The sequence below is a fragment of the Hemiscyllium ocellatum genome, chromosome 36 (assembly GCF_020745735.1).
Source record: "Hemiscyllium ocellatum isolate sHemOce1 chromosome 36, sHemOce1.pat.X.cur, whole genome shotgun sequence".
Lineage (NCBI taxonomy): Eukaryota > Metazoa > Chordata > Chondrichthyes > Orectolobiformes > Hemiscylliidae > Hemiscyllium > Hemiscyllium ocellatum.
In genome coordinates, this window is record NC_083436.1 from 39,901,347 (window position 1) to 39,926,606 (window position 25,260).

The following is a 25,260-nucleotide window of genomic DNA, read 5'->3' on the forward strand; positions in this document are numbered from 1 at the left end:
TCCCCAGATATATAAATTAGGCCCTAGGAATTGATCTAATTGTTCGGCTAGTCCAACCGGATGCTCTATTAAACTTTTCATTTACTTTTTAAAGACCCTAACTTCACTGCTAGTTAAAGGAGTTACATATCCGATCGTATCTTCTCCAATCGGAACCTCTCGTAAGGGACATAAGTTTACATTTTCCATGATCTCTGCCCCTCCTTTACATGTGGTGGCTTGAGTGATTATGAGCCCCCTAGGTTCTGCATCTTTTAGTTCAGAGTCCGTTTCCCTTTCTGTGTCTGGACTCGGTTCTACTTCGGGAGCTGTAGGTTCATTCCGGGGAGTAGTATATGGGGGGGGCAAACACGTTAAGGGATCCCATTGTGGCTTCCCTTGTTCATTCTTTTCTTGTTCTTTCCCTGAATCCTTCGTATTCATGGGACATAATTTTATTCCCCCGCTCGCGATCCAACAAGCCACATAATCAGACTGTCCGGTTCTTTTCGACTGACATAATATATTAAGACCTTGACACAGCCAATCCTCCTCGGACCCATATTTGGGCCAAAAATACCAGGCGCCCTAATACTTTCTCTAGTCCAAACAAAACAACAACAGTTTATCATTGTAGCCTTATCTTTCTCCCGCGTTCGGGAGTTGTATGCCCAATTACCCAACATTCTTCCCAAAGAACTGTTGGGCGGGATATAGCGTCCTTTAACGTGTTTTGCAGATCAATCATTACACAGGCAACTCCCCTTGCCTCCCATTATTGCAAATTTAATTAATCTGGCCAATTATACGCTTTTTAAGATTTCAACTGTGAACATTAATCACCAATAAACAAATGTGCATTCAAACTGAATCACAAAGGATTAAACTTTCTACTAGCTGTACAGCTCTTTTCTCTCTCTCTCTCTCTCACTCACACTCCATGTCTCACAGACACTGACTCCTCTAGCTTTTGAATATTTTTCTGGACGTCTGGCCATAAGTCAGTTAGGAAGTGCACCCTCAGTAGCCCTTCAGCTACTAGCCCTTCTGACACTGGCTGTTTTCCATTGACATATGCTTTATTTTATATATCGCCAATTCCCTGTACTTTCTGTATGTCCCAACCACCAAGGCAATACTTAAAGGTCTCTTTTCTTACTTTGGTCTGTGCACAGAGTTACCTGGTCGTTTCGGTGCGCCCCATCCTGCGACAATTCCTACAGCAAATACCGTTGCCCCCAGTCACCCGGATATATCATTTCTGACCTTTTCCTACCCGGGTCTAGTGCACAAGAGTTGCCGACCGAACCCGCCACGACTGCCCGCCTTGTTTCCTGGGTCTCCCAGTCAGATTATATGCACCCAAACCGCAAACGGCAAACAAGGGGGTTGGAGATCGCCGAAATCGGCGAGGTGCACCTTCCCCGTCGTCCCAAGAGTGTCGAGCGGCTGGAGACTTGGACCCCGGACGAGCCCCCAGTTGTGAGAAACAGAACTCACTCACAAATCAGCCCGAGACAAAGCCTTGGAAACAAGAACAATTTATTACGGCCTTACAAGTATCGCGCACCTCTGCAATCAAGCAAAAATGCGCGCGTAACAAAACATGTAAACTTTCTTTGTTCAGTTTACAAGCTGCAGAATCATGCCCCCCTTTTCTCATTGGTCTAATTTCATCCTATCATAAGCCGGTTACCTCACTTGTTTTTTCCTCTCTAGTTATTTTCTTATCTAGCCATCCTGCTGTCCTTGTATATCTGCATTCTTTGTTCCTTGTTTGTTACAGCTTGTTCTTTTATCCAGTTTCTCTTATCATCCTAAAAGCTTTATCGTGAAATGCCCCTGCTGCCTCTTTTGTGGTCAGCTACAACCCTTCCTAGTTATTTCCTGGCTTAAAACTATTTTCTTTAAAAGACCCTCTATATTCATTAAAGTCTTAGCCTTAGGTATGTGACATCCAATCCTTGGATGCTGCCTGACCTGCTGTGCTTTAACCAGCAACACATTTTCAACTGTGATCTCCAGCATCTGCAGACCTCATTTTTTTACTACAAGAATTCCCCGACCGTTTGTATAATGTCCCACCTGGAGAAACTACATTTCTAACCTCCCACATTAAAGAAAACATGAGACAGTAAATGAAGACTCGAAGGGAAAGGAGATGGAAGGAATGGACCTGGAGACTCCATTTTGCTGACCCTCCAGTGGCCACGCTGCTCCAGGTGGGAAGCCTTTAACTGCGTGACGTCACGCGACACGCCCCTCGCCCCACACGGATTCATGCGGCCCGCTGATTGGCGCGTCGGCTCCTCCATCCACCAATGAGGGCGCTTGTTGTTGTCGATCCCTCAGAACGGCGCGGGAAATCGCTTCATAACATAGATTTTTTTTCAAAAAAAAAATTAAGAAAATAGATAAATATGGTTTGGCATCCGGTGTTTGTTTTGTTAAAATAATGATGCACCCAGCGGTCTGAAGTCTCTTTCTCTGTGTGTCCCTCGGACTGAGCTGCTCCCGCCTCCTCCTCCTCGCCCCGCGAGCCGGCCGGCACTAACGTTCCCAACGGCTCCGGGTTCGAATCCGACTCCCAACCGCCGCCGCCAACCGCCCAGTTCCCGGATGAGCTCCTTCAACCTCGACCGTTTCCGTTATGAAAAGAAACGCGGCGAGCGGGACCTGGACCTGGACCTGGACCGGCGGCGTGGCTCCCCGCGGGATCCCGGCTTCCCGGAGGTGGGAGGCCCGGCAGGTGAGAGAGAGAAAGACGGCACCTCCCTGGCGTATCTTCCTCCCCCCCCAACACCAGCCCCGCTCGTGTCCGTACCCCACATCCCACCCACCAGCCGTAACCGCATGGGGCACGACCACCCATCGTATCCACGTGCCCTCTGCCTGCCCCCCGAACCCCTATATCCGCCGGCCACATCTAACCGTATCCGTGCCCAGACCCCAGCCTACCACATGCCCGAAGAAGGCCTTACACCCGAAATGTTGACTACCTTGCTCATGGGATGCTGCCTGACCTGATTAGATTAGATTAGATTACTTACAATGTGGAAACAGGCCCTTCAGCCCAACAAGTCCACACCGACCCGCCGAAGCGCAACCCACCCATACCCCTACATTTACCCCTTACCTAACACTACGGGCAATTTAGCATGGCCAATTCACCTGACCTGCACATCTATGGACTGTGGGAGGAAACCGGAGCACCCGGAGGAAACCCACGCAGACACGGGGAGAACGTGCAAACTCCACACAGTCAGTCGCCTGAGTCGGGAATTGAACCCGGGTCTCAGGCGCTGTGAGGCAGCAGTGCTAACCACTGTGCCACCGTGCTGCCCACCTGCTGTGCTCTACCAGCGCCACACTCTTCCCCAGCATCTGCCCTCCTCACTTTCTCCATATCTGCACTGTCCTGTCACCATCCTATAGTATCTGTGCCCTGTCCTGCTGTGCCCATTCTCCAGTAACCCCTGCTCTTCACCCCATCCAGCCATGTTCGGGTGCCCATTCTGTCCCACTTTAACCATTCTTACTTTACACGTGCCCCCTTCCACCCCCCCCCCCCCCCCCCCCACTTGTCCTGCTGCACCCAGCTGCCCTGTTCTATCATGCTGAACCCATTCTCCCTTATGCCCTCCCTCACCCAGGCGCCTCGTTGTGTCCGATGTACTCATTTTCCCCACCTCAGTGTCTCACCAGATGCCTTATTTTGTACTGCTGAACTTGTTCACCCCTACACTCCCCCCACCCCGCCACACCTGGGTGCCCTGTTCTGTGCTCCTTTCTCCCCCCATCCCCCAAACACCACCTCAGCCTACATACCCTATTCAGTCCAGCTTTTACCCTTTCACCCCCCCCCGCCTCCACACCTTGCTCCAATCTCATCCTGCCATATGTGGGTGTCCAATTCTGTCTGGGTATACCATTCTCACCTAACTTCTGGACGGCACAGTGGTTAGCACTGCTGCCTCACAGCACCAGAGACCCATGTTCAATTCCCACCTCAGGCAACCGTATGTGTGGAGTTTGCACATTCTCCCCCTGTCTACGTGGGTTTCCTCCAGGGTTTCTGGTTTCCTCCTACAGGCCAAAGATGTGCAGGTTAGGTGAATTGGCCACGCTAAGTTGCCCGTAGTGTTAGGTAAAGGGGTAAATGTAGCGGAATGGGTCTGGGTAGGTTGTTCTTCGGAGGTCGGTGTGGACTTGTTGGGCCGGATGGCCTGTTTCCACACTGTAAGTAATCTAATCTAATCATCTTCATTTCTACCCCCCCACACCCCCCCACTATCACCACCAACTTTCCCTCCCCATGTCTCATCCTGCCATATCCAGGTGGCCCATTCTGTCCCACTGTGTCCATTCTCCCCTACCTTTTCCCCCATCTCATCCTGCCATCTCTGGTGTCCCATTCTCTCCTGCTGTATCCATTCTCCTCTGTCCCCTCCTCCCCATAACTCTTGGTCTCTACTAATCAAGAACCTATCTGAAGACGTGGACTCCACAGTCTTCTATGGCAATGTGTTCACGGATTCACCATGGTCCGGTTGAAGAAATTGCTACTTCTAAACTGTAAGTGAGGAGGTTTAGAGGGATTTGAGGAAAAGCTTCGTCACACAGGGAGTGCTGAGGCTTAGAATGTACTGCCTAGAAGGATGGTTGAGGTGGGAGATCTCAACCTGCAAAACATTCTTAGATGAGCACTTGAAGTATTATAGCATTCAAAGCTAGTGTGAGAAAGTGAGATTGACGTAGATAATCGTACATTTTTGGTGTCCATGGCTGTGGTACTATAACTGCACCACAGTCCTATACACCAGGTTTCCACCGTATATGAATCCTGCCACCCATCCACCCTATCCTTTGAATTGGTACCACAATCTAGTACTCCCACCTAGGTCTATGTTGTGTCTAGAACTCTTCTTTTCTTGTCCTGCCAGGCTGCCATCACCACTAACCCCCTGCACTCTGATCTTTATCCTACCAAATCAGAAAGCTACAAATTGGGACTTTGACAGAATATTTCACGTGTCTCTTGATGACTGCCCATCCCTAATTCCCCAGAGAGCTAAGAATCAGCTGTATTGCTGTACTTGGGATTTTTCCCCCAACAATTTACAATGGATTCATGATCATCATTAAACTTCTACTTCCAGATTTTTATTGAATTCACATTCTACCATTGGTATGGCAGGATTCAAACCAGAGTCTTTGGATTAACAGTCCAGTAATGACACCACTAGGCTATCACCACCCCCTCCTTCTGCTGGCAAATTGAATTTCATTAACCAGATTTTACGCAACTAGCTTTTGTGTATGGTTGATAACTTCTTAATTAAAATGACTTATTTTCTGACTTCCATGAAATAATTGTAAAATCATCTGTGAGTAGGTTCAATGGTTCATCTTCTCAGTTTTCTCCATCATCATTGAGATGTACAACATGGAAACAGACCCTTCGGTCCAACTTGTCCACATTGACCAGAGATCCTAAATTAATCTTGTCCCATTTACCAGCACTTGGCCCATATCGCTCCAAACTTATCCTGTTCATAAACCCACCCAGATGCCTTTTAAATGTTGTAATTGTACCATCCTCCTCCACTTCCTCTAGTAGATCATTCCATGCATGCAACACCCACTGCATGAAAAAGTTGCCCCTGAGGTCTCCTTTTAAATCTTTCCCCCTCACCTTAAACCGGTGCCCTTAGTTTTAGACTCCCTGACCCCAGTGAAAAGACCTTGTCTATTTTCCTAACCATGCCCCCCCCCCCCCCATGATTTTGTAAACTGCTAAGGTCACCCCTCTGCTTCCGATACTCCAGGGAAAATAGCCCCAGACTATTCAACGTATCCCTCCAACTCTGGCAAAAATCCTTGTAAATCTTTCTTCAACTCTTCCAATTTTCACGAGGCAACACAGTGGCTCAGTGCTGCCTCACAGTGCCAGGGACCCGTGTTCAATTCTTGCCTCGGGCGTTTGTCTGTTTGAAGTTTGCACATTCTCCCTCGTCTGTGTGGATTTCCTCCAGGTGTACTGGTTTCCTCCCACAATTCAAAGACGTGAATTAGATGAATTGACCATGCAAAATTGCCCGTAGCATTCAGGGATGTGTAGATTAGGTGCGTTAGTCAGCTAAATGTAGAGTAATAGGGTAGGGAAATGGGTCTGGGTGGGTTACTCTTCGGAGTGTCGGCATGGATTTATTGGGCCAAATGGCCTGTTTCTACACTGTAGGGATTCTGTTTTAAGATCTGTGAACATCCTTCCTATAGCAGGGAGACAAGAATTGCATACATTTTTCCAAAAGTGGCCTCGCAAATGTCCTGTACATCTGCAACATGATTTTCCAACTCCTGTACTCAATGCACTGATCAATAAAGGCAAGCATACCAGACATTTCCTTCACTATCCTATCTACCTGCGACTCGACTTTCAAGGAACTATGAACCTGCACTCCTAGGTCTCCTTGTTCAGCAGCACTCCCCAGGACCTTACCATTAAGTGTATGAGTCCTGCCCTGATTGCCTTTCCAAAATACAGTACCTCACATTCATTTAAATTAAACTCCATCTACCACTCCTCAGACTGTTGGCCCATCTGATCAAGATCCCTTTGTATTCTGAGGTAACCTTCTTTGCTGTCCACTCCACTACAATTTTGGTGTCATCTGCAAACTTACTAATCATACCTCCTTTGTTCACTTCCAAATCATTTACGCTATTGGTCACAGGCCTCCAGTCTAAAAAGCAATCTTCACCACCCCCCCCCCTCCTCTGTCTTCTATCTTCAATATCTACATGGCTAGTTCCCCCTGTATTCCATGTGATCTTACCTTGCTAACCCGTCTACCACAAGGAACCTTGTCAAACACCTTACAGAAGTCCACGTAGATCACGTCAACTGCTCTGCCCTCATCAATCTTATTTATTACTTCAAAGAAACTGAATTAATTTAGTGAGATATGATTTACCATGCACACGCCATGTTGACTATCCCCAGTCAGTCCTTGCCTTTCCAAATACAGAGAAACCTCAGTTATTGGAAGGACACGGATGGGGAGTATTTTGTTTGGTTAATCGAATTCTGGATCATCGAATGCCGAATAACTTAGTTTAGCTGAGCATCGGGACATTGTGGTCTTGTCGCAAATCTGATATTTGGATAATCAATGTTCCTCTGTATATGTAAATCCTGTCCCTCAGGATTCTGTCCAATAACTTGCCCACCATCCACGTCAGGCTCACTGGTCTATAGTTCCCTGGCTTTTCCTTACCACCTTTTTATTTTAAATATTGGGATCATGTTAGCCAACCTCCAGTCTTCTGGCACCTTTCCTGTGGCTATCAATGATCAGCAAGGGGCCTGGCAACACTTCCCTAGCTTCCCACAGTTTGAGGATATCTGATCAGGTTCTGGGGATTAGAGTCATAGAATCACAGAGATGTACACCACGGACCCTTTAGCCCAAATTGTCCATGCCGACCAGATATCCCAACCTAATCTAGTCCCATTTACCAGCACTTGGCCCACATCTCTCTAAACCCTTCCTATTCACATAACCATCCACCTTTCTGCATTTCATGCCAGCACCACCACTTCTCCAAAAATAGACATTTTTCAAGATGTTGCTATTTGTTTCCCCAAGTTCTCGAGCTTCCATATCCTTCTCCATTGTAAACACTGATGTAAAATGCTTATTTCATATCTCCCCCATCTCCTGTGGTTCCAAACATAAGTGGCCTTGCTGATCTTTAAGGGGCCCTAATCTCTCCTTATTTACCCTTTTGTCCTGTATGTATTTGGAGAATCCTTTTAGCAAATAGGGTTAAGGAGAATCCAGTACTATCTCATGTCCCATGTTTGCCCTTCTGAATTCCTTCTCAAGTATACTCCTACTGCCTTTAAACTTGGAGAGGGATTCACTTGATCTCTGCTATCGATACCTGACATATGCAACCTTTTTCTTGGCCAGAGCCTCAATTTCTCTCATCGTCCAGCATTCTCTACACCTACCTACCTTGTCCTTCACCCTAACAGGAACATACTGTCTTTGACCTCTGATTATTTCATTTTTGAAGATTTCCATTTTCCAGCAATCCCTTTACCTGAAAATAACTGCCTACAATGTATTGAACAATGAAAAGTTGATTGGATCAGTTGTATGACACTTTTACTATAAATTCTGTGTCGTATGATCCTGCTCTACTTAGCTACCTGACGAAGGAGCAATGCTGCGAAAGCTTGTGCTTCCAAATAAACCTGTTGGACTATAATTTGGTGTTGTGATTTTTAACTTTATCCACCCCAGTCCAACACCAGCATCTCCACATCATGACTTCAATTTAAAATTTTAACTTTTAGATCTGGTCTATCCTTTTCCATCACTTTTTGTAAAACTAATAGAATTATGGTCGCTGGCCCCAAAGTGCTCCCCCACAGACACCTCAGTCACCTTCTCCAGTAGGTACATCCACATATGTAATCAGGAGACTTCTGTTGTGGGCATCATTAATAATTTCTCGAAGCATTCTGCGGTCGTTTTTCTCTGCTATTCTGTTTTACAAAATATCGTGCAAAAATTGTAACAAACACTACATTGGACGAACAGGCAGAAAACAAGCCACCAGGTTACATGAACGTCAACTAGCTGCAAAAAGACATGACCCACTCACTAGTATCTTTACATACGGATGAGGGAGGACACCACTTTGACTGGGATAACACATCCATCCCAGTACAAGCCAAACAGAGACATGCATGAGAATTCCTAGAAGCATGGCATTCCAACTGGAACTTTATCGACAAACATGTTGACTTGGATCCCATTTACCACCCCTGAGAAAAAGAACAGGAAATGATACCATCATAGGAAATGATGTCACCACAGGAAGTGACACCACAACCCAAGGAAACACAAATAGTAAGCGGTCCATATCATCAGTGCTTCAACCGGAGGCACATTGAAGATGTTATCTAACATGATGATGAAATGTTTGAAAATGAACCTTCCAGCTCAGTGAACAAACCTTCATCCAGTACCAAGAAAATAGCCTCGAACCTAACTTTTATTTAAAGGCAAGTGTAAGGTGCTGTGTTCCAGATGTATATCAATTGGTTATACTACTCAGCTTTAAGCTAAACACGCTTTATTCTTACCCTTTAGTTAATATACAAACAAAGGAAAGAAGAATTGATATAACTGTAACTCCATTGGAAATATTAACCAAATAATAGATAATTTAACTACTAAACAGCAATTATTCCAATATAGTAACATACAAAATCATAGTCTTTACAAAGTCAGTAAAATAGATTATCTCACATGCAATTCTGATACCAGAGAGAGAATTGAAGCTACTAGCTGTAACAGAGAGGTGAATAATAGCTTCCAGACCCAACATCAGAACCCTAAAAATGGCTGGAAGTTAAACTAAAACCTGGGTTCTGAGAGAGCCCAACTCCACGCATTCATGCTGCTTCTGTTGTTTTAACTGCTTTTTTTAAAAAAAACCCTGAGGCCTCTCTTGGCTTGGAGGAGACAGCTCAGTGCCTGTGGTTCAGAATCTCTCTAAAACAAACCAGGACAAAATATACCTCCTTGAATGGCTTTGTGTAATCAGGTGTGGTCAACACAGCTTTCAGACTCTCAAATGCCATCTGACATTATTCCATCTGCTGAAAGTTTCTGCACTTATTGAACAAGTTAGTGGAGCAACCATGCTGATAAAATTTGGTACGAACTTTCAATGAAAACCATTTTGTCCCAGGATTCGTAGTGCTTCTCTTTTTCTCAGTGGTATGGGAAACCTCTCAGTAACCTTTGTTTTCACATCCTGTGTAGCCATTTGTCCACGTCCAGTGATATAGCCTAAGAATGTGACTTGGGCTTTTACAAACTCACTGTTAGCCAGGTTTATCACCGAGTCCGTCTTTTGAAATCGATAGAACAATTCTGCTAGATGCATCGAATGTTCGTTCCATCTGTGACTAAAAATCACCAGATTGTCTATATACACCACACCGTTGGATAATCCCAAATGACTTTATTGGTGAGACTTTGAAATGTGGCTGGCATTTTTCATATCCAATAACATAACTTTAAGCTGGTAAAGTCCATTCAGTGTCACGAAAGCTGAAATTTCCTTCACTGTCTCAGGTAAGGGTACCTCATGGTATCCTTAGACTAAGTCCAGCTTTGAAATATAAGTTCCTTGTCCTACTTTCTCAATAAAGTGTCTCAGATGTGAAATGGAGTATGAATCAGATTTCAGAACTGCATTGACTTGGCAGTAATCAATACTTTGTTGTTCGGTGCTGTCTGGTATTGGCACCATCACAATGGGTAAGCTTCATTCACTGCAACTCATCTTGATTATATTAACTTTGAGCATGCTTTCAATCTCTCTTTGAGCCTGTGCCAATTTGAGAGTTAAATCTATAAGGATGTTACTTAATTGGAATAGCATTTCTTCTATTTACATCACGTGTAATTATGTTGATACTTCCCATCTTATTCCCTTATCTCTCCATGTGATTGTAATAACTCAGGTTATTTTGATTTTCTTCTGGAAGGTAAGTCAATTATTTATCCCAATTTTTTGGGGATCTTCCTCACTATCCAATTTAATTTGAGGAATAGCAAATTTAAAATCATCTGGATTTGGTTCTTCACTCAGCTATAACAAATACCACATTCTTCTGTTATACTCCTTTACTATCAAAATACCATATTCAAATGACAGTTATTCTTCTATCTGGCATTCTTAAAAAATAATTCACCTCATTCAATTTCCTTTAGATTTGATAAGACCCACTAAACTTTGCTTTTAAAGGTTCACCTACTACTAGTACTAAAACTAATACTTTATCTCTTCTAGTGAAACCACACATTTTTATTTCTTGTCTGCTTCCTGTTTCATCACATGCTGTGTTAATTTCAAATGATGTTTAACCACCTCACCCACTCTATTTAATCTTTCCCCCATATTTGACACATAGTCCAAATTGTTGTGGTTCTGTTTGCCGTGCTGGGAATTTGTGTTGCAGACGTTTTGTCCCCTGTCTAGGTGACATCCTCAGTGCTTGGGAGCCTCCTGTGAAGCGCTTCCCATCTCGGCGAATAGAACCACAACAACGAGCACCCGAGCTACAAATCTTCCCACAAACTTTGAACATAGTCCAAATTTGTCGTTTCTGAACTGTGACTTAGCAATTTATCCTTATTTAACTTTATTGGTCCTCCCACTTCATGTCCAAAAACTAATTCAGTTGAACTGAAATTAGGTGATTGCAAATGGAATTGCTTTGTCCAAGTCCTCCAGATAGTTTTGACTATAACCCCTCAACATGATCTTTAAAGTTTGATGCCACAATTCTCATGCTCTTTGCAATTTTGGATGGTATGCAGTTAATGTAAATTGTTTTATTTCTAAGCTATCCATAACCACCTTGAGAAATTTTGATGTAAAATTTGACTTTTGATCTGATTGTATTTGTGAGTTGTCTGTATCGAGTTTTAAAAAAAATTGAGTGACTTCTTTGTCGTCCTTTTTGCTATAATATTGCGTAGTGGAATGCTCTATCGAAATCTGGTAACAAATCCATTATAGTCAACAAATATTGATTCCCACTTTTAGTTTTCATTAGGGATTCTACGCAATCAATTAATACTTTTGTAAAAGGTTCTACAAATGCTGGTATTAAAGGTGCTGGTTTTGCTGTCTGAGATATTCCTATTGTCTGATATGTGACATGACCAACAAAATTCAACTACATTTCTGTAGTCAGGCCAATTAAATTGTGTTTTTGTACTTTGGCTTGAGTTTTCCTTACTTCCAAATTACTTCCCATGGTACCTTGTGTTACCCACAGCATCTCCTTTCTATAACCCAGTGATCATCGAACATGGTAAAGTGCAGCACAGAACAGGCCCTTTGGCCCATGATGTTGTGCCGAGGTTTAATCCTAATGTAAAATATGTTGTGGTTTGCTGAGCTGGGAATTTGTGTTGCAGACGTTTCATTCCGTGCCCAGGTGACATCCTCAGTGCTTGGAAGCCTCCTGTGAAGCGCTTTTGTGATGTTTCCTCCGGCATTTATAGTGGTTTGCCTCTGTCGCTTCCGGCTCATGCTCTTTGCAATTTTGGATGGTATGCAGTTACTGTAAATTGTTTTATATACAGATCAAGCTATCCGCTGCAGTGGCCGGTATATTGGCTCCAGGTTGATGTGTGTTTGTTGATAGAATCTGTGGATGAGTGCCATGCCTCTAGGAATTCCCTGGCTGTTCTCTGTTTGGCTTGTCCTATAATAGTAATAGTAGTAGTATTAGTATTAGTATAAAATCCCATGCAAGGACTGCACAAACACTACATGGGACAAACAGGAAGACAGCTAACGATCCGTATCCATGAACATCAACTAGTCACAAAACGACACGACCAGCTATCCTTAGTAGCCACACATGGAGATGACAAGCAACGTGAGTTCGACTAGGACAACACTACTATTATAGGACAAGCCAAACAGAGAACAGCCAGGGAATTCCTAGAGGCATGGCACTCATTCACAGATTCTATCAACAAACACACATCGACCTGGACCCAATATACCGGCCACTGCAGCGGATAGCTTGATCTGTATATAAAACAATTTACAGTAACTGCATACCATCCAAAATTGCAAAGAGCATGAGCCGGAAGCGACCGAGACAAACCACTATAAATGCTGGAGGAAACATCACAGAAGCGCTTCACAGGAGTCTCCCAAGCACTGAGGATGTCACCTATACAGGGGACGAAACATCTGCAACACAAATTCCCAGCTCGGTTAACAGAACCACAGCGAGCACCCGAGCTACAAATCTTCTCACAAACTTTGAAATGTAAAATATAATAACTTAACCAACGCACCCATCAACTCACTGCTCTCCATGTGCCTGTCCAGCAGTTGCTTAAATGTCCCCAATGACTCGGTCTCCACCACCACTACTGGCAACGCGTTCCATGTATTCACAACTCTCTGCGTAAAGAATCTACCTCTGACGTCTCCTCTATACCTTTTCCCCAAATATCTTAAAACTATGACCCCTCGTACCTGTCAATCCTGCCCTGGGGAAAAGTCTCTGGCTATTAACTCTCTCTATTCTTCTCATTACCTTGTATAACTCAATCAGGTCTCCTCTCTTCCTCCTGCTCTCCAAAGAGAAAAGTCCAAGCTTTTTCAACCTTTCTTCATAAGGCAAGCCCTCCAGTCCAGGCAGCATCAAGGTACCTTCTTTGCACCCTCTCCAAAGCCTCTGTATCTTTCCTATAGTAGGGCGACCAGAACTGGACACAGTATTCCAAGTGTGGTCTCACCAGGGACTTGTAGAGCTGCAGCAAAACCTCGTGGCTCTCAAACCTGATCCCCCTGTTAATGAAAGCCAAAACACCATATGCTTTCTTAACAACCTTATCCACTTGGTTGGCAACTTTGAGGGATCTGTGCTTGCACACCCAGATCCCTCTGTTCCTCCACACTGCCAAGTATCGTGTCTTTAATCCTTTATTCAGCATTCTAGTTTGACCTTCCAAAATGCATCACTTCGCATTTATCCAGGTTGAACTCCATCTGCCATTCCTCAGCCCAGCTTTGCACCCTTTCTATATCATGCTGCAGCCTGCAATAGCCCTTTTATACAATCGACGATACCTCCGACCTTTGTTTCATCTGCAAATTTACTAACCCACCCCATAACCTCCTTGTCCAAGTCATTTATAAAAGCTACGAAGAGCAGAGGCCCAAGAACAGAGCCCTGTGAAATCTCACTCAACACTGACCTCCAGGCAGAATAATTTCCATCGATAACCACTCTCTGCCTTCTGTCAGCCAACCAATTCTGAATCCAGATAGCCAAATTTCCCTCTATCCCATTCTTCCTGACTTTATGAATGAGCCTACCGTGGGGAACCTTATCACATGCTTGCTGAAGTCCATACTCACCACATCCACTGCTCCATCTTCGTTAACCTATCTTGTCACCTTCTCGAAGAACTCAATAAGATTTGTGAGGCATGACCTGCCCTCAAAGCCATGCTGACTGCCTTTAATCACACTATGCTTTGCCAAATAGTCAGAGATCCTATCCCTTAGGATTCTTTCAATAACTTTGCTGACCACAAGCATAAGTCTGACTGGTCTGTAATTGCCAGGGATTTCCCTATTACCCTTGAAAAGAGGAACAACACTCGCCTCCTTCCAATCCTCCGGTACCACTCCCTTGGAGAGTGAGGAGGAAAACTAGCGGCTTAGCAACCTCCTTTCTCGCTTTCTGGAGCAGCCTATGATAAATCTGGTCTGTCCCTGGGTACTTATCAATCGTAATATTTTCCAAAATGTCCAGCACATTAACCACATCAATCTTGATCTGGTCAAGCCTATGTCCCAGCTCCTCCAAGTTCTCATTCATAACAAGATCCCTTTCCTGAGAGAAAACTGAAGCAAAATGCTCATTTAGGGCTTCTCCTATCTGCTCAGACTCCACGCACAAGTTCCCTACGCTATCCCTGATCGGCCCTACCTTCTCCTTGATCATTCTCTTATTCCTCACATATGACTAAAATGTCTTTGGGTTCTCCCTAATCCTATTTGCCAAGTCTTTTTTGTGCCCCTCCTGGCTCTCCTCAGTCCATTTCTGAGCTCCTTTCTAGCAAGCCTCTAATCCTGTAAAGCTGTGCTAGATCTTTGCTTCCTCCACCTAACGTAAGCTGCCTTCTTCTTTTTGACGAGAAGCTCCTCTGGTCTCGTCATCCAAGGTTCCGTAATCTTACCCCTCCTTACCTGGCTCAGAGGAATAAATGCGTACATCACTCGCAACAGTTGCTCCTTAAACAGTTTCCATAGACTGCTGTGCCCTTTCTGTGGAACAGTTGCTCCTCGTCTGTACTTCCCAAATCCTGTCTGATAGTGCCAAATACAATGTGAAGTTCTGCCCACTTTTCATCTGCCTGAATATGTAATTGTCTGGGGTACACTCCGATTCTACTTCTGCATTAGCTTTTTCGTACAACTGCTTTTTTTTTCATCATTTTGTTGTAACTCAACAAACCTCTCTGAACTAAAAATATCCAGTTTGACCTCCACCTGTTCTCAACCATTTGAACAAATAGTGTCTGATCAATGAACTTCAACTTCCTTTATCTTTATTCTTTGCTTTCTCCTCCTGTTTCAACTTGTGGCTTTGTGGTCTTGTTACCAGACAGAAAAAAATTCTAGGATATACTTGCTGTAACATCTCAGTTCCCTGTTTTTTCTATTGGTGTTTCAACCACTGTAGGCATCATCTCTATTTATGATCTAGCTGTATCATTCCTGGGGATAAACAAATCTCTGAAACAGAGAATTTCTCTATTACTCCTACCACAACTTCATCACTTTTTACTGGACTCTCCAACCTAACTTTATACAATGGAACATTACATTTATCATCATGAATTCCTTGTATTTTAACCCTTTCTGGTAGTGCTCCTTCCAAATTACATAGCTCCTCATCTCTCATCATCAAAGATTGACTTGCTTCTGTATCCTGTAGGCTGTACATTTATTTTTGCAACTTTCACTGCAATCTCCTTTACCACTTCAATAAATCCCATAGGCTTATCCTGTTTTACCACATCTGTTTTCCCAGTATTTGTCTTAAATCACCAAAAGTACAACTTCATGTATCCTACTTTATTTCAGTGAAAACACATGAGGATTTTTGCTCATTTTTTTATGCCTCGTGGGTTTCTTTTTTAACCTGCACTAAACTCTCTTTACTATCTTCAGTGAGATCTCCTTTTACTTTACCTCCTGAGGATTTCTCTATTCCCCAATTCCTATCCCTCACAGATTGAAATCGATTTGGAAGCCAAACTTTGATTTATGAACTGACACCTATGCTACTTCTGCTGTTAATCTCGCAATTTTCACACTATTTCAGAAAGTGAATTTTGAGCTCCTCCAAAATAAGTCTCTCAAGTGTTGTATGTTTCATCTATTTTTAATTTCCTTATCCACCTTTCAAAGTTACTTTGTTTTATCTTTTCAAACTTTAGGTACGTTTGACCAGGTTCTTCCCTTCTCAGATTCCTAAAATGTTGCCTGTAGACTTCCGGCACTAGTGTCCACTTTAAAATTTTTTTTTACACCTCTTACAACCCAGGTAACTTCTGTTATAGTGATGCAAATAACTGCTAATTTTGTTTGAAGCACCGACATGGTCGGTCGCTATTTCATTTTGTTTAGCCAATTTTTCAAATGAAATGCAAAAATCTTCTGTGTGCTTCTCATCAAACTTGAGTAACACTTGGTCATATTTAAATAGATCCCCATCATGTCCCATCACCACTCAAAGCATCTCCCTTCACCCCCACCATTTTGAGTTGACTTTCCTCTTGGCAATTTCTGAAGTTCAAAACCTCTTTCTCCCAACCAAATGCAACATCCAAAAAAAAAAGCACTCACCACTTACTGTCTTTAAGTCCAATAATCCTAAACCCAACCTGGAATTAGAAATTTTGATCCTTACCAGAGCTCCCAATTCATTATCAGCCAGACCAAATCACCACCACCACCACCCCCTTCCCCAACCCTCGTATATATCCAGGAAATATAGCCTAGATCGTAACTTTTGTTTAAAGGTGAGTGGAAGTGCTGTGTTCTAGATATAATTCAATTTGTGACACTACTTGGCTTTAAGTTAAATACATTTATTCTTACACTTTAGTTGAAATGCAAACTAAGAAAGAAGAATTAGTATAACTTCAACTCAATTGCAAAACTTAACAGATTGATAAATTATTTAACTACTAAACAACAATTGTTCCAATATAGTTACATCATGGTGCTCAGTGGCACTGCTGCATCACAGCGCCAAGGATCCGGGTTCAATTCCAGCCTCGGCCGACTGTCTGTGTGGAGTTTGCACATTCTCCCCATGTCTGCATGAGTTTCCTCCTCCAATCCAAAGATGTGCAGGTTAGGTGAATTGGCCATGCAAATTGCCCATAGTGTTCAGAGATGTCTAGGTTTGGTGCATTAATCAAGGTAAATGTAGAGTAATAGGATAGGGGACTGCGTCTGGGTGGGTTACTCTTCAGAAGGACGGTGTGGACTTGTTGGCCCAAATGGCCTGTTGGCACACTGGATTTGAGGGATTCGATGATCTTCTATGATTCAGTAAGCATACTTTTGGCAAAAGCAAAGTCAGTAAATCAGATTGTTTCTCATGTGATTCTAGTATCAAGAGAGAACTTAAGCTTTTAGTTGTAACAAAGAGATAAATAACAGCTTCCAGAGCTGTTCCAAACCCAAACAACTGCTGAAAGCTAAACTAAAATTTTGTTTTTGTGGGAGCCTGACTCCATCCATTCATGCTATTTCTATTATTCTGACACTTGATTTAAGGAAAACAGGCTCACAAGCTCTGTCTCTTTTATACCAATGGCCCAAAACCTCTCTTCAAAAAAAGGACAAAATCTCTCAAAGCCATAGTACCATTGCAGAAGTGATTTAGTGGAGGTGGACTAGATTGGACTGCTAAAGAATAAATAATTGGTTAAAGCCTCTCTCTCTTTCCCCCCCCCCCCCCCCACCCCCCCCCCCCCCAATAGCCTAGTAGAGTATAAAAAGTAAAGAATTCAATCAAAGCGCATTCAAAAAGTACAAGCAAACAAGTAAAAGGAAAACCCAAATATTTTTTACCAGTATATTAAGAACAAAATGATCGTTAAGGAAAAAGTGGAACAATCCTATGAAGATGCGATTTTGTGTGAAAATGTAGAGGATGTGGGAAGAATTTTAATTGAATTTTTTGTCTCAGCTTATCAAGGCTGTAAAAAAGGCACTGTGGAATGCTCTTCATTAACAGAGCTATTAGGATACAGAAGTAGGGGTGTTAGGTTCTCTTTAGATTCTTACAGGTTTGGTGCACCTGCAATTTGCCAACTTCTATGAACAGCTACGATTTATTTCAGCAAGTACAAACTTTTGGACAATCCCTTAACACTGTGATGCTTGTGGAGCGTGTCAAGCGAGGCTGCCTGAATAAGGGATCCGCCCTTCCTTTTATATAGGGTCTTGCATCACAGTCAGTCATGCACACAAGATGCAACCCCCTGCCACTCCCCTATAGTCACCTGCCACCCAAAAACAATGTAAAATGATTGGGTTATTCCTTAAAGAGTGTGTGATTATGTTGGAGTTGTTTTCGTTGGAACAGAGAAGGGTGACATGATTGAGGCATACAAAATTGTGATAGGTAGAGTAAACAGAAGGGATCAGAGATTCAAGCCAGGTATCAGAAGGTTTCGAGAGAATGTAAGGAAAAATGTTTTTGCGCAGTAGGTGGTGGGTGCCTGGAGTTGGTGGTGAATGCAGAGACCCTAAACTTTTTTTTTTAAAAAGTACCTGGATCTGCCCATTGTGTTATAAGCTGCCGGGCTATTTTTAGTTCAGGAAGGATTAAAAAAGGGCATCTGTGTATTTTTGGATCGGCTTTGACAATCTGGACCTGTTCTATGCCGTATCCTTTTATGGTTCTACATTTCTTCATGTTGTTCAATGATTTTGTTTCCAGAAGACATTTTGTAAAAGTGTTTCTTTTTCCAGGATATTACTGTTACAGGAGAATTTGGAACAATACGGCACAATTTAAACGGCTCACCCATTTAAACCTGAGAGCAGGCAAATGTTTTTTGTTGGGGTCATGGGTATTTGGAGCTCTGAAAAGTGGTGCATGCAGTGTCCGTAAATGTTTTTTAAGGCTGAAGTAGAGAGATTCTTGATCAACAAGGGTTGAAAGGTTTTTAGGGGAAGGTTGGAATGTGGAGTTGAGGTTACAGTCATATCAGCCATGATCTTATTGAAAGCCTGAAGAGGCTTGAGGAGCTGAATGGCCTCAGCTTGGTCCTGATTGATATATTTTCATATGTTCTTCTTAGAATGTGTTGCCAAGGATTAGACTCCTGCTTGGCTGAGTTGGTGCCATAAATTTACTTAACATTGCATCCTATCTTGTACTCTGTCTCTTTATAAAACCCTAAATCCCATATACACTATGAACTGCCTTATTTATCCTCTAAAGCCACATTAAACAAGTGCAAACTAACGTCTTTGAGCCTGCCTGCCTGTCTGTATTGCTGTTTAAAATTATAGATTTAGTTTATGTTAATATCCTTTAGTTTAAAATGTGTCTTGCTTTTCTACACAACAGTATGGTTGTATTAAATTTATGATCCATTGTGGACAAACATCTACCGAGGAATATGAATTAGTTGCTAATTTGCTGTGACGATTCATTTACTGAAGAACAATTTGAATCCTATTGGCTTCAACTAAAAATAGGTGCAGTTGGCTGTGATTAAGAAGAGATGGTGTAAAACAAGCTGTTTTATTTTTAAAGATAAAATGTTCTAGAAGTGTCGTCCTGTTTCCCTGTCCGCGTATCAGGCGAAGCAAACACTCAGATACAGTATGTCTTTACCTCGTTCATCTTAATTTTGGGCTCTGGAGGGAGAGAGAACGTTTGCCCATGTGCACAGAGACATGAGTATTTGGTCTTCTCTCAAACAGCAGATTCTTAAGGAATTATACAGTCATTTACAGGGAGCAGCTTACAAATAAGGCAATATCTATATTGATAGGGAGACCGTTACAACCAGCGACCACAACAGTAAAGATTAAGCCATTTGACATTATACAATGGGTGTTCTTAACCTTGTTAACTGGCCTCACATAATGAATGCTCTTTCACCTCGTTAACCCACTACCTTGCCTCCAGCACCTCATTGTTCACTGCAAGTTCTTAGCTGATCCAAGTCATGGGGCTGAACCTTTGTCTCACACAACTCAAAACTTAACTATTTCCCTACCTGCTCATATCTTGTATGCTTTCTCAGAAGGATATGTATGTGAAAATATATTGAGTGAAGATACAAATGTCAACGTTTTTAATATTGCATTTATATCACACTGGAGTGCACTGACTGGTTGGTGAAAGGATTCTTGTGGAGGAACTGTGATGGGCAATGTACCAGTTAATGATGATTGACAGTTGCTTATCATACAAATGAATAATGTGACAAACGAACTCCGGTACCAGTGTGATGCCAAGCATGCAAGCCATATATTTGTTTTGGTTGCAAGTTGGGATGTGTGAAGAGCTGTAAGTGCATGGCCAATGCAAAAGTGAATATAAATGTCAAGATCAAACATAGTTTATTCTTTATTTAACTTTTTTAGTGAACTTGAGTTATGGGCCACAATTATTTCTAATATATATACTAATGACTTGGGTGAGAAAAGTGAATGTATTATAGCAAAATTTGTGGATGACGAAATTAGGTGGGAAGGCAAATGGCGTGGATGATGGTCTGCAGAGGGATATAAACAGGTTAAGCAAGTAGTCAGATGGAATATAATGTGAGGAAATGTGGGGTTTTACACTTGGGAAGGAAGACCAGAGGAGCTGAATATTACTTAAATGGGGAAAGATTGCCGAAAACTATGAAACAGAAGGATTTGAGAGCCATTGCCCATGAATCACTAGGAATTCCTAGAGGCATGGCACTCATCCACAGATTCAATCAATAAGCACATCGACCCGGACCCAATAAACCGACCACTGCAGCGGACAGCTGGAACTGACAACCGGAAGCGGCAGATTCAAACCACGACAAATGCTGGAGGAAAGATCACAGAAGCGCTTTACAGGTGGCTCCCAAGCACTGCGGAGTCACCTAGACAGGGGGCGAAACGTCTGCAACACAAATTCCCAGCTCGGCGAACAGAACCACAACAACGAGCACCCGAGCTACAAATCTTCTCCCAAACTTTTGAACTTGTATGAATACCAATTTAAGGGAAAAATCAACAATGATGTTACATGAGTGTAGAATGCTGATTGATTGGCAGGTGAGTTTTATTATTAGAGGTGTTGCCATAAAACATTTACCCAGTTAGTGCTGACTGTCAGTTAACTGCTAGGCTTTGTTTATATTTTAAACTAGGCAATTTGACTGACTTGTCAGGGCCATGTCCCATGAAATGATCCATGAATGATTTGTCATTTATTTTGTTGAATTAAAACAGGTATAGTGCATGTATGTTTTGGCTGTTTGCAAAGAACTGGATCCTATGTATTAATATGTGACTTTCTGTTCACATATGTATGCCACTCTGTATGACTGACAATCCTAAATATAGGGTTTTTGTAATCCTTTGCGTGCACAAGATTGTTGAGAAAACTTTTTCTGTTTGAAGATCACTTCTCATGTACAGAGTTTAAAAGTTTGAATTGAATTCGCTTTATTGTCATGTACTCACATGAGTACATGTGGCAAATTATACAACTTATCGTTTACAGTGCCATTTTAGGTAAATAAATAACTAGGTGCAGATTCACGAGTACAGATTCTTAGGGGAAATAATTAGAATACAAAAAGTCCAGTAGGACAGAAATTCGAAAGTATAAAATCACAGTCATAAATTAGAAAAATAAAAATGTAAGAATAACACTGCTTTCACCATTTATATAACAAAGGAAAATAAAAGTTAAAATAAGTTTGAGAGAAAGTCCAATTAGTCCATTTCACGGCTCTGGGCTCAAGGACCCAATGAACATTAGAATCCCAGGCTGGACCCATCACCGTGCCAACAAAAACACAATATGGAGTCACAGCCTGACTAAAAGTCACCACATGGTGACCCAGAATGACTCAGATGAAAGCAGGCTGAAAGGACTCCCAGGCCAGGTTGGACCAGACCAGCTATCACACTGAAAACGCTGCAGAAGCCCAAAGGATAACCTGGACCATTGGAATCCCGTGCCTTGTCCCACCTTGTCTTCACCCACCACTAGTAGCTGCAAAGAACAGCTGGATTCACACTGCATTCTCCGTTGCAGCAGCCTCCTGGAATGTTTATCCTCACATAAAGCTGGCAAAAGAAGCTAAGATGAGCTGGATGTTGAGCCAAGACTAGGACTGCGTCCACAATGTAGAAGCTGCCGGCAATCTGAACTCACCTCCAACCTTGCTGCCATGAGTCTGTGCTGCTTGGGCCACTCATCTGCACCAATGCCATCACTGAAACCAAGCTCTTCACCAACAGGTAAGCTAAATAAATGGGAAGAGAGAAAAAAAATCCACCAGTCTTTGAGACATCTGGCTTGCATACTTAGCATCACACTGGTACTTGAATTCATTTGTCATTACATTCATTACATTGAATTCATTACTCATTTGTGTGATAGGCAATTGTCAATCATCATTAACTGGTGCATTGCCCATCACGGCTCCTCCCAAGAAGTCTCTCACCAACCAGTCGGTGCACTCCAGTGTGATATAAATGCAATATTAAAAACTTTGACAATTGTGTCGTTACTCATCAATTCTTAAGTTCTGTACCAATAAACAACAATGTAATTTTTTTTCTAAATAAGTAATCTTATTGGGCAGCTGTGTCCACTTGCAAAGAATAAAGAAGAGACTGTATAATGACAGAATGAGAGTACTGCTTAAGGAGGTTCAGAGCAAGCCAGGACCCCTGCATAGTCGACCTCCACTACTGGCACCTCGGTGCAAACCATTTATGCGTTTGTGAAGAATGTTGAGCAATGCTGTGTGTGACCAAAGAGTGCCTCCTTTCATGGTCTAAGTCACAGACTTCAGATTTTGTTACAAAAGCAACAGTTTGATCTTAGCTCAGCAATGAGGAGACATAATCAGTTGGTTCGAGGGATTTGCATTTGAGTAAATAAATACAATGTAGGTTGCAAGCTCAACGTTTTGTATTGGGATAACATAATTCAGTTTGTCTTTTTTAAAACTTGTCCATGAATTTACTCTTACATGCTGGAGAATATATTGTAGGCACTAGGAAGTTAGCCGTTAAATGTTGTATCACCAAACTAGAATTTTTGCTAAATAATCAATTGGCGATATTCTTCGAAATAGCTCCGATCTCCCAAACAAAATAATGGCAGCCAAAAGGCTGAGTAAACAAGCTGAAAAACCATTTCAAATCTTTAGTAATACCACAATGCAGTTCAAATGTTTAACCGATAGTTGGAAAAAAATGTTGGCATTGGAACAAAAGTATATAGCTATAGTGACCATGTACGCTATTTTTAAAATGATAAAGTTGGTTACAGGCTGGTGTGTACAATAGTGTCCTTTGCAAACAGATTATTGTTACTTCCAAAATGGTGGCCTTTATCAGGAACGATGTTCAGAGGTAGGTTGAGGTCTCAGTAATTTTGTTGCAGCACTTACCACTGTGACCAGTTAACCATGCAAAGTAAGTATTAAATATTAGCATTCATCTTGACATTTGGAAGTTTTAGTCAGTCATTGTAATATTGTATTGTTTCCTTATTAATTCCTTAGTGACCGTCGTACCAGAGACTCCAGAAGGAAAACAGTCGAACTTTTTATCGTATTTTAGGAGAAAAGAAAAGGGAGTCCTTTTTCTCGATTCTGAATCTGAAACTGAGGAAACATGCAAGAAAAATTTATCATGTCAGGCAGTGAATGGAAGGCCAGATGGATGCATTCAAAAATTGTAAGTATTATTTTGTATAGTATTTGTAATAAATTTACATTGGTCATCCTTTTTGAATTTAGAGCTGTGAACTATGCTTGGTCACATTATCCTACAATAAAATTACTCCGTTATTTCAGTCTCTGACTATTTCGAACAGTTTGTTTCACTCGTATTGGCTGATGTCTGATCCTTCAAATTTCAATATTCGTATGTAAACCTTTACTCAAATGTTTCCTCTCAACTGCATAGCAACTCAAAATCTCTGTTCAAGCAACATAAATTCAATAAGAAATTGACCAGTGGTCCGCAAAAAAAAATAAAGGGACCAGTGCCCAGACAAGAACTTAGCCATTGTATTCGACCAATTCTAACTGTGCTTGTTATGTACACATGCATTTTTAATAACTATCACTAAATTGCGTTGATGAATTGGGAGCCTGGACGTTTATCTGTCTGGCTGAGAGAAAAGGAATTGAATCTTGAGCTTTTTGGTTTGCGTGTTTTAATTACTGCCTGGTAAACTTAGATCTATTATTCAATTATTGACATTAAACTAGTTGGGTTTTTCTTATTGATTTGAGGTTTTTCCAGTATCTGCATTACTTCATCCCTTGATTATTGTTACCTGCATGACCATTTCATTAATGCTTTCCTACGTAGTACATTTTGTTTGTTGTGTACTTTTGGAAAGACTTACCTGTTCACTCATTCAATCTAAGTACTTCAAAAGAATGAAATGAAGTAAATTTTGAAGTATGAGAAGTGAAGAAGTGAGAAATGGAGAATTGAAAGACCAAAGTGGGGATGAAGAGATATGGAGTGAGAAGTGACTAAAAACTTAGACGACTAAAATATAGATTATTGCCTTACTCTGCTAGTATCAACTAATACATCCAGCAATATGTAGGGTAAAAATTTTTGAGCTCGAGTGCAAGTGAAAGTCTAACAATAAAGGTTTTGTAGTACTTAGCTGCAAAACACCACAACACATTCTTAAATTGAAGTGAAGCAACACGATTGGCTGTCAAATTTAAATATCAGCTAGGGAAATTCGGCGATTTTCATCTTAGAAGTGTGGAAGCAGGCCAAAGGCCAACTGAATCTACAGCTCCAAAGAGCATTCCATCCAGACCCACACTTCTATCATATCCCTGTAAGCCTGCATTTCCTATAGTTTAACTCACCTAGACTCCTGGACTGCGGGATGAAACCGGAGCACTCGGAGGAAATCCGCCCAGACGCTGAGAGAATGTGCACGCTCGACACAGGCAGTCAACCTGGGTGTTGTGATTCTGTTGCCGAGCTGGGAGTTTTGTTGCAAATGTTTCGTCCCCTGTCTAGGTGACATCCTCAGTGCTTGGAAGCGTCCTGTGAAGCGCTTCTGTCATGTTTCCTTCGGCATTTATAGTGGCTTGTCTCTGCCGCTTCCGGTTGTCAGTTGCTGTCCGTTGCAGTGGCCGGTATATTGGGTCCAGGTCAATGTGTTTGTTGATAGAATCAGTGGATGAGTGCCGTGCCTCTAGGAATTCCCTGGCTGTTCTCTGTTTGGCTTGCCCTATAATAGTAGTGTTGTCCCAGTCGAATTCATGTTGTTTGTCATCTGTGTGTGTGGCTACTAAGGATAGGTGTTCGTGGATGCGGGTTGTTAGCTGTCTTCCTGTTTGTCCTATGTAGTGTTTTGTGCAGTCCTTGCATGGGATTTTGTACACT

At 42.2% G+C, this 25,260-nt stretch overlaps 1 protein-coding gene across 3 annotated transcripts in view; it reads left to right on the forward strand.

Moving 5' to 3' along the window:
- The first annotated feature begins 2,315 nt into the window (after positions 1-2,315).
- The window catches only part of LOC132833332 (SWI/SNF-related matrix-associated actin-dependent regulator of chromatin subfamily A containing DEAD/H box 1-like), a 120,394-nt gene continuing 97,449 nt past the window's right edge, over positions 2,316-25,260 (forward strand). For 2 of the 3 annotated variants that reach the window (XM_060851509.1, XM_060851511.1), the window contains exons 1-2: positions 2,316-2,728; positions 23,394-23,568. In XM_060851509.1, coding sequence (XP_060707492.1) covers positions 2,599-2,728; positions 23,394-23,568 — 305 coding nt within the window. In that variant the 5' untranslated portion in view covers positions 2,316-2,598. The remainder of the gene's footprint in view (positions 2,729-23,393; positions 23,569-25,260) is intronic. The other variant, XM_060851510.1, reaches the window with a different exon arrangement.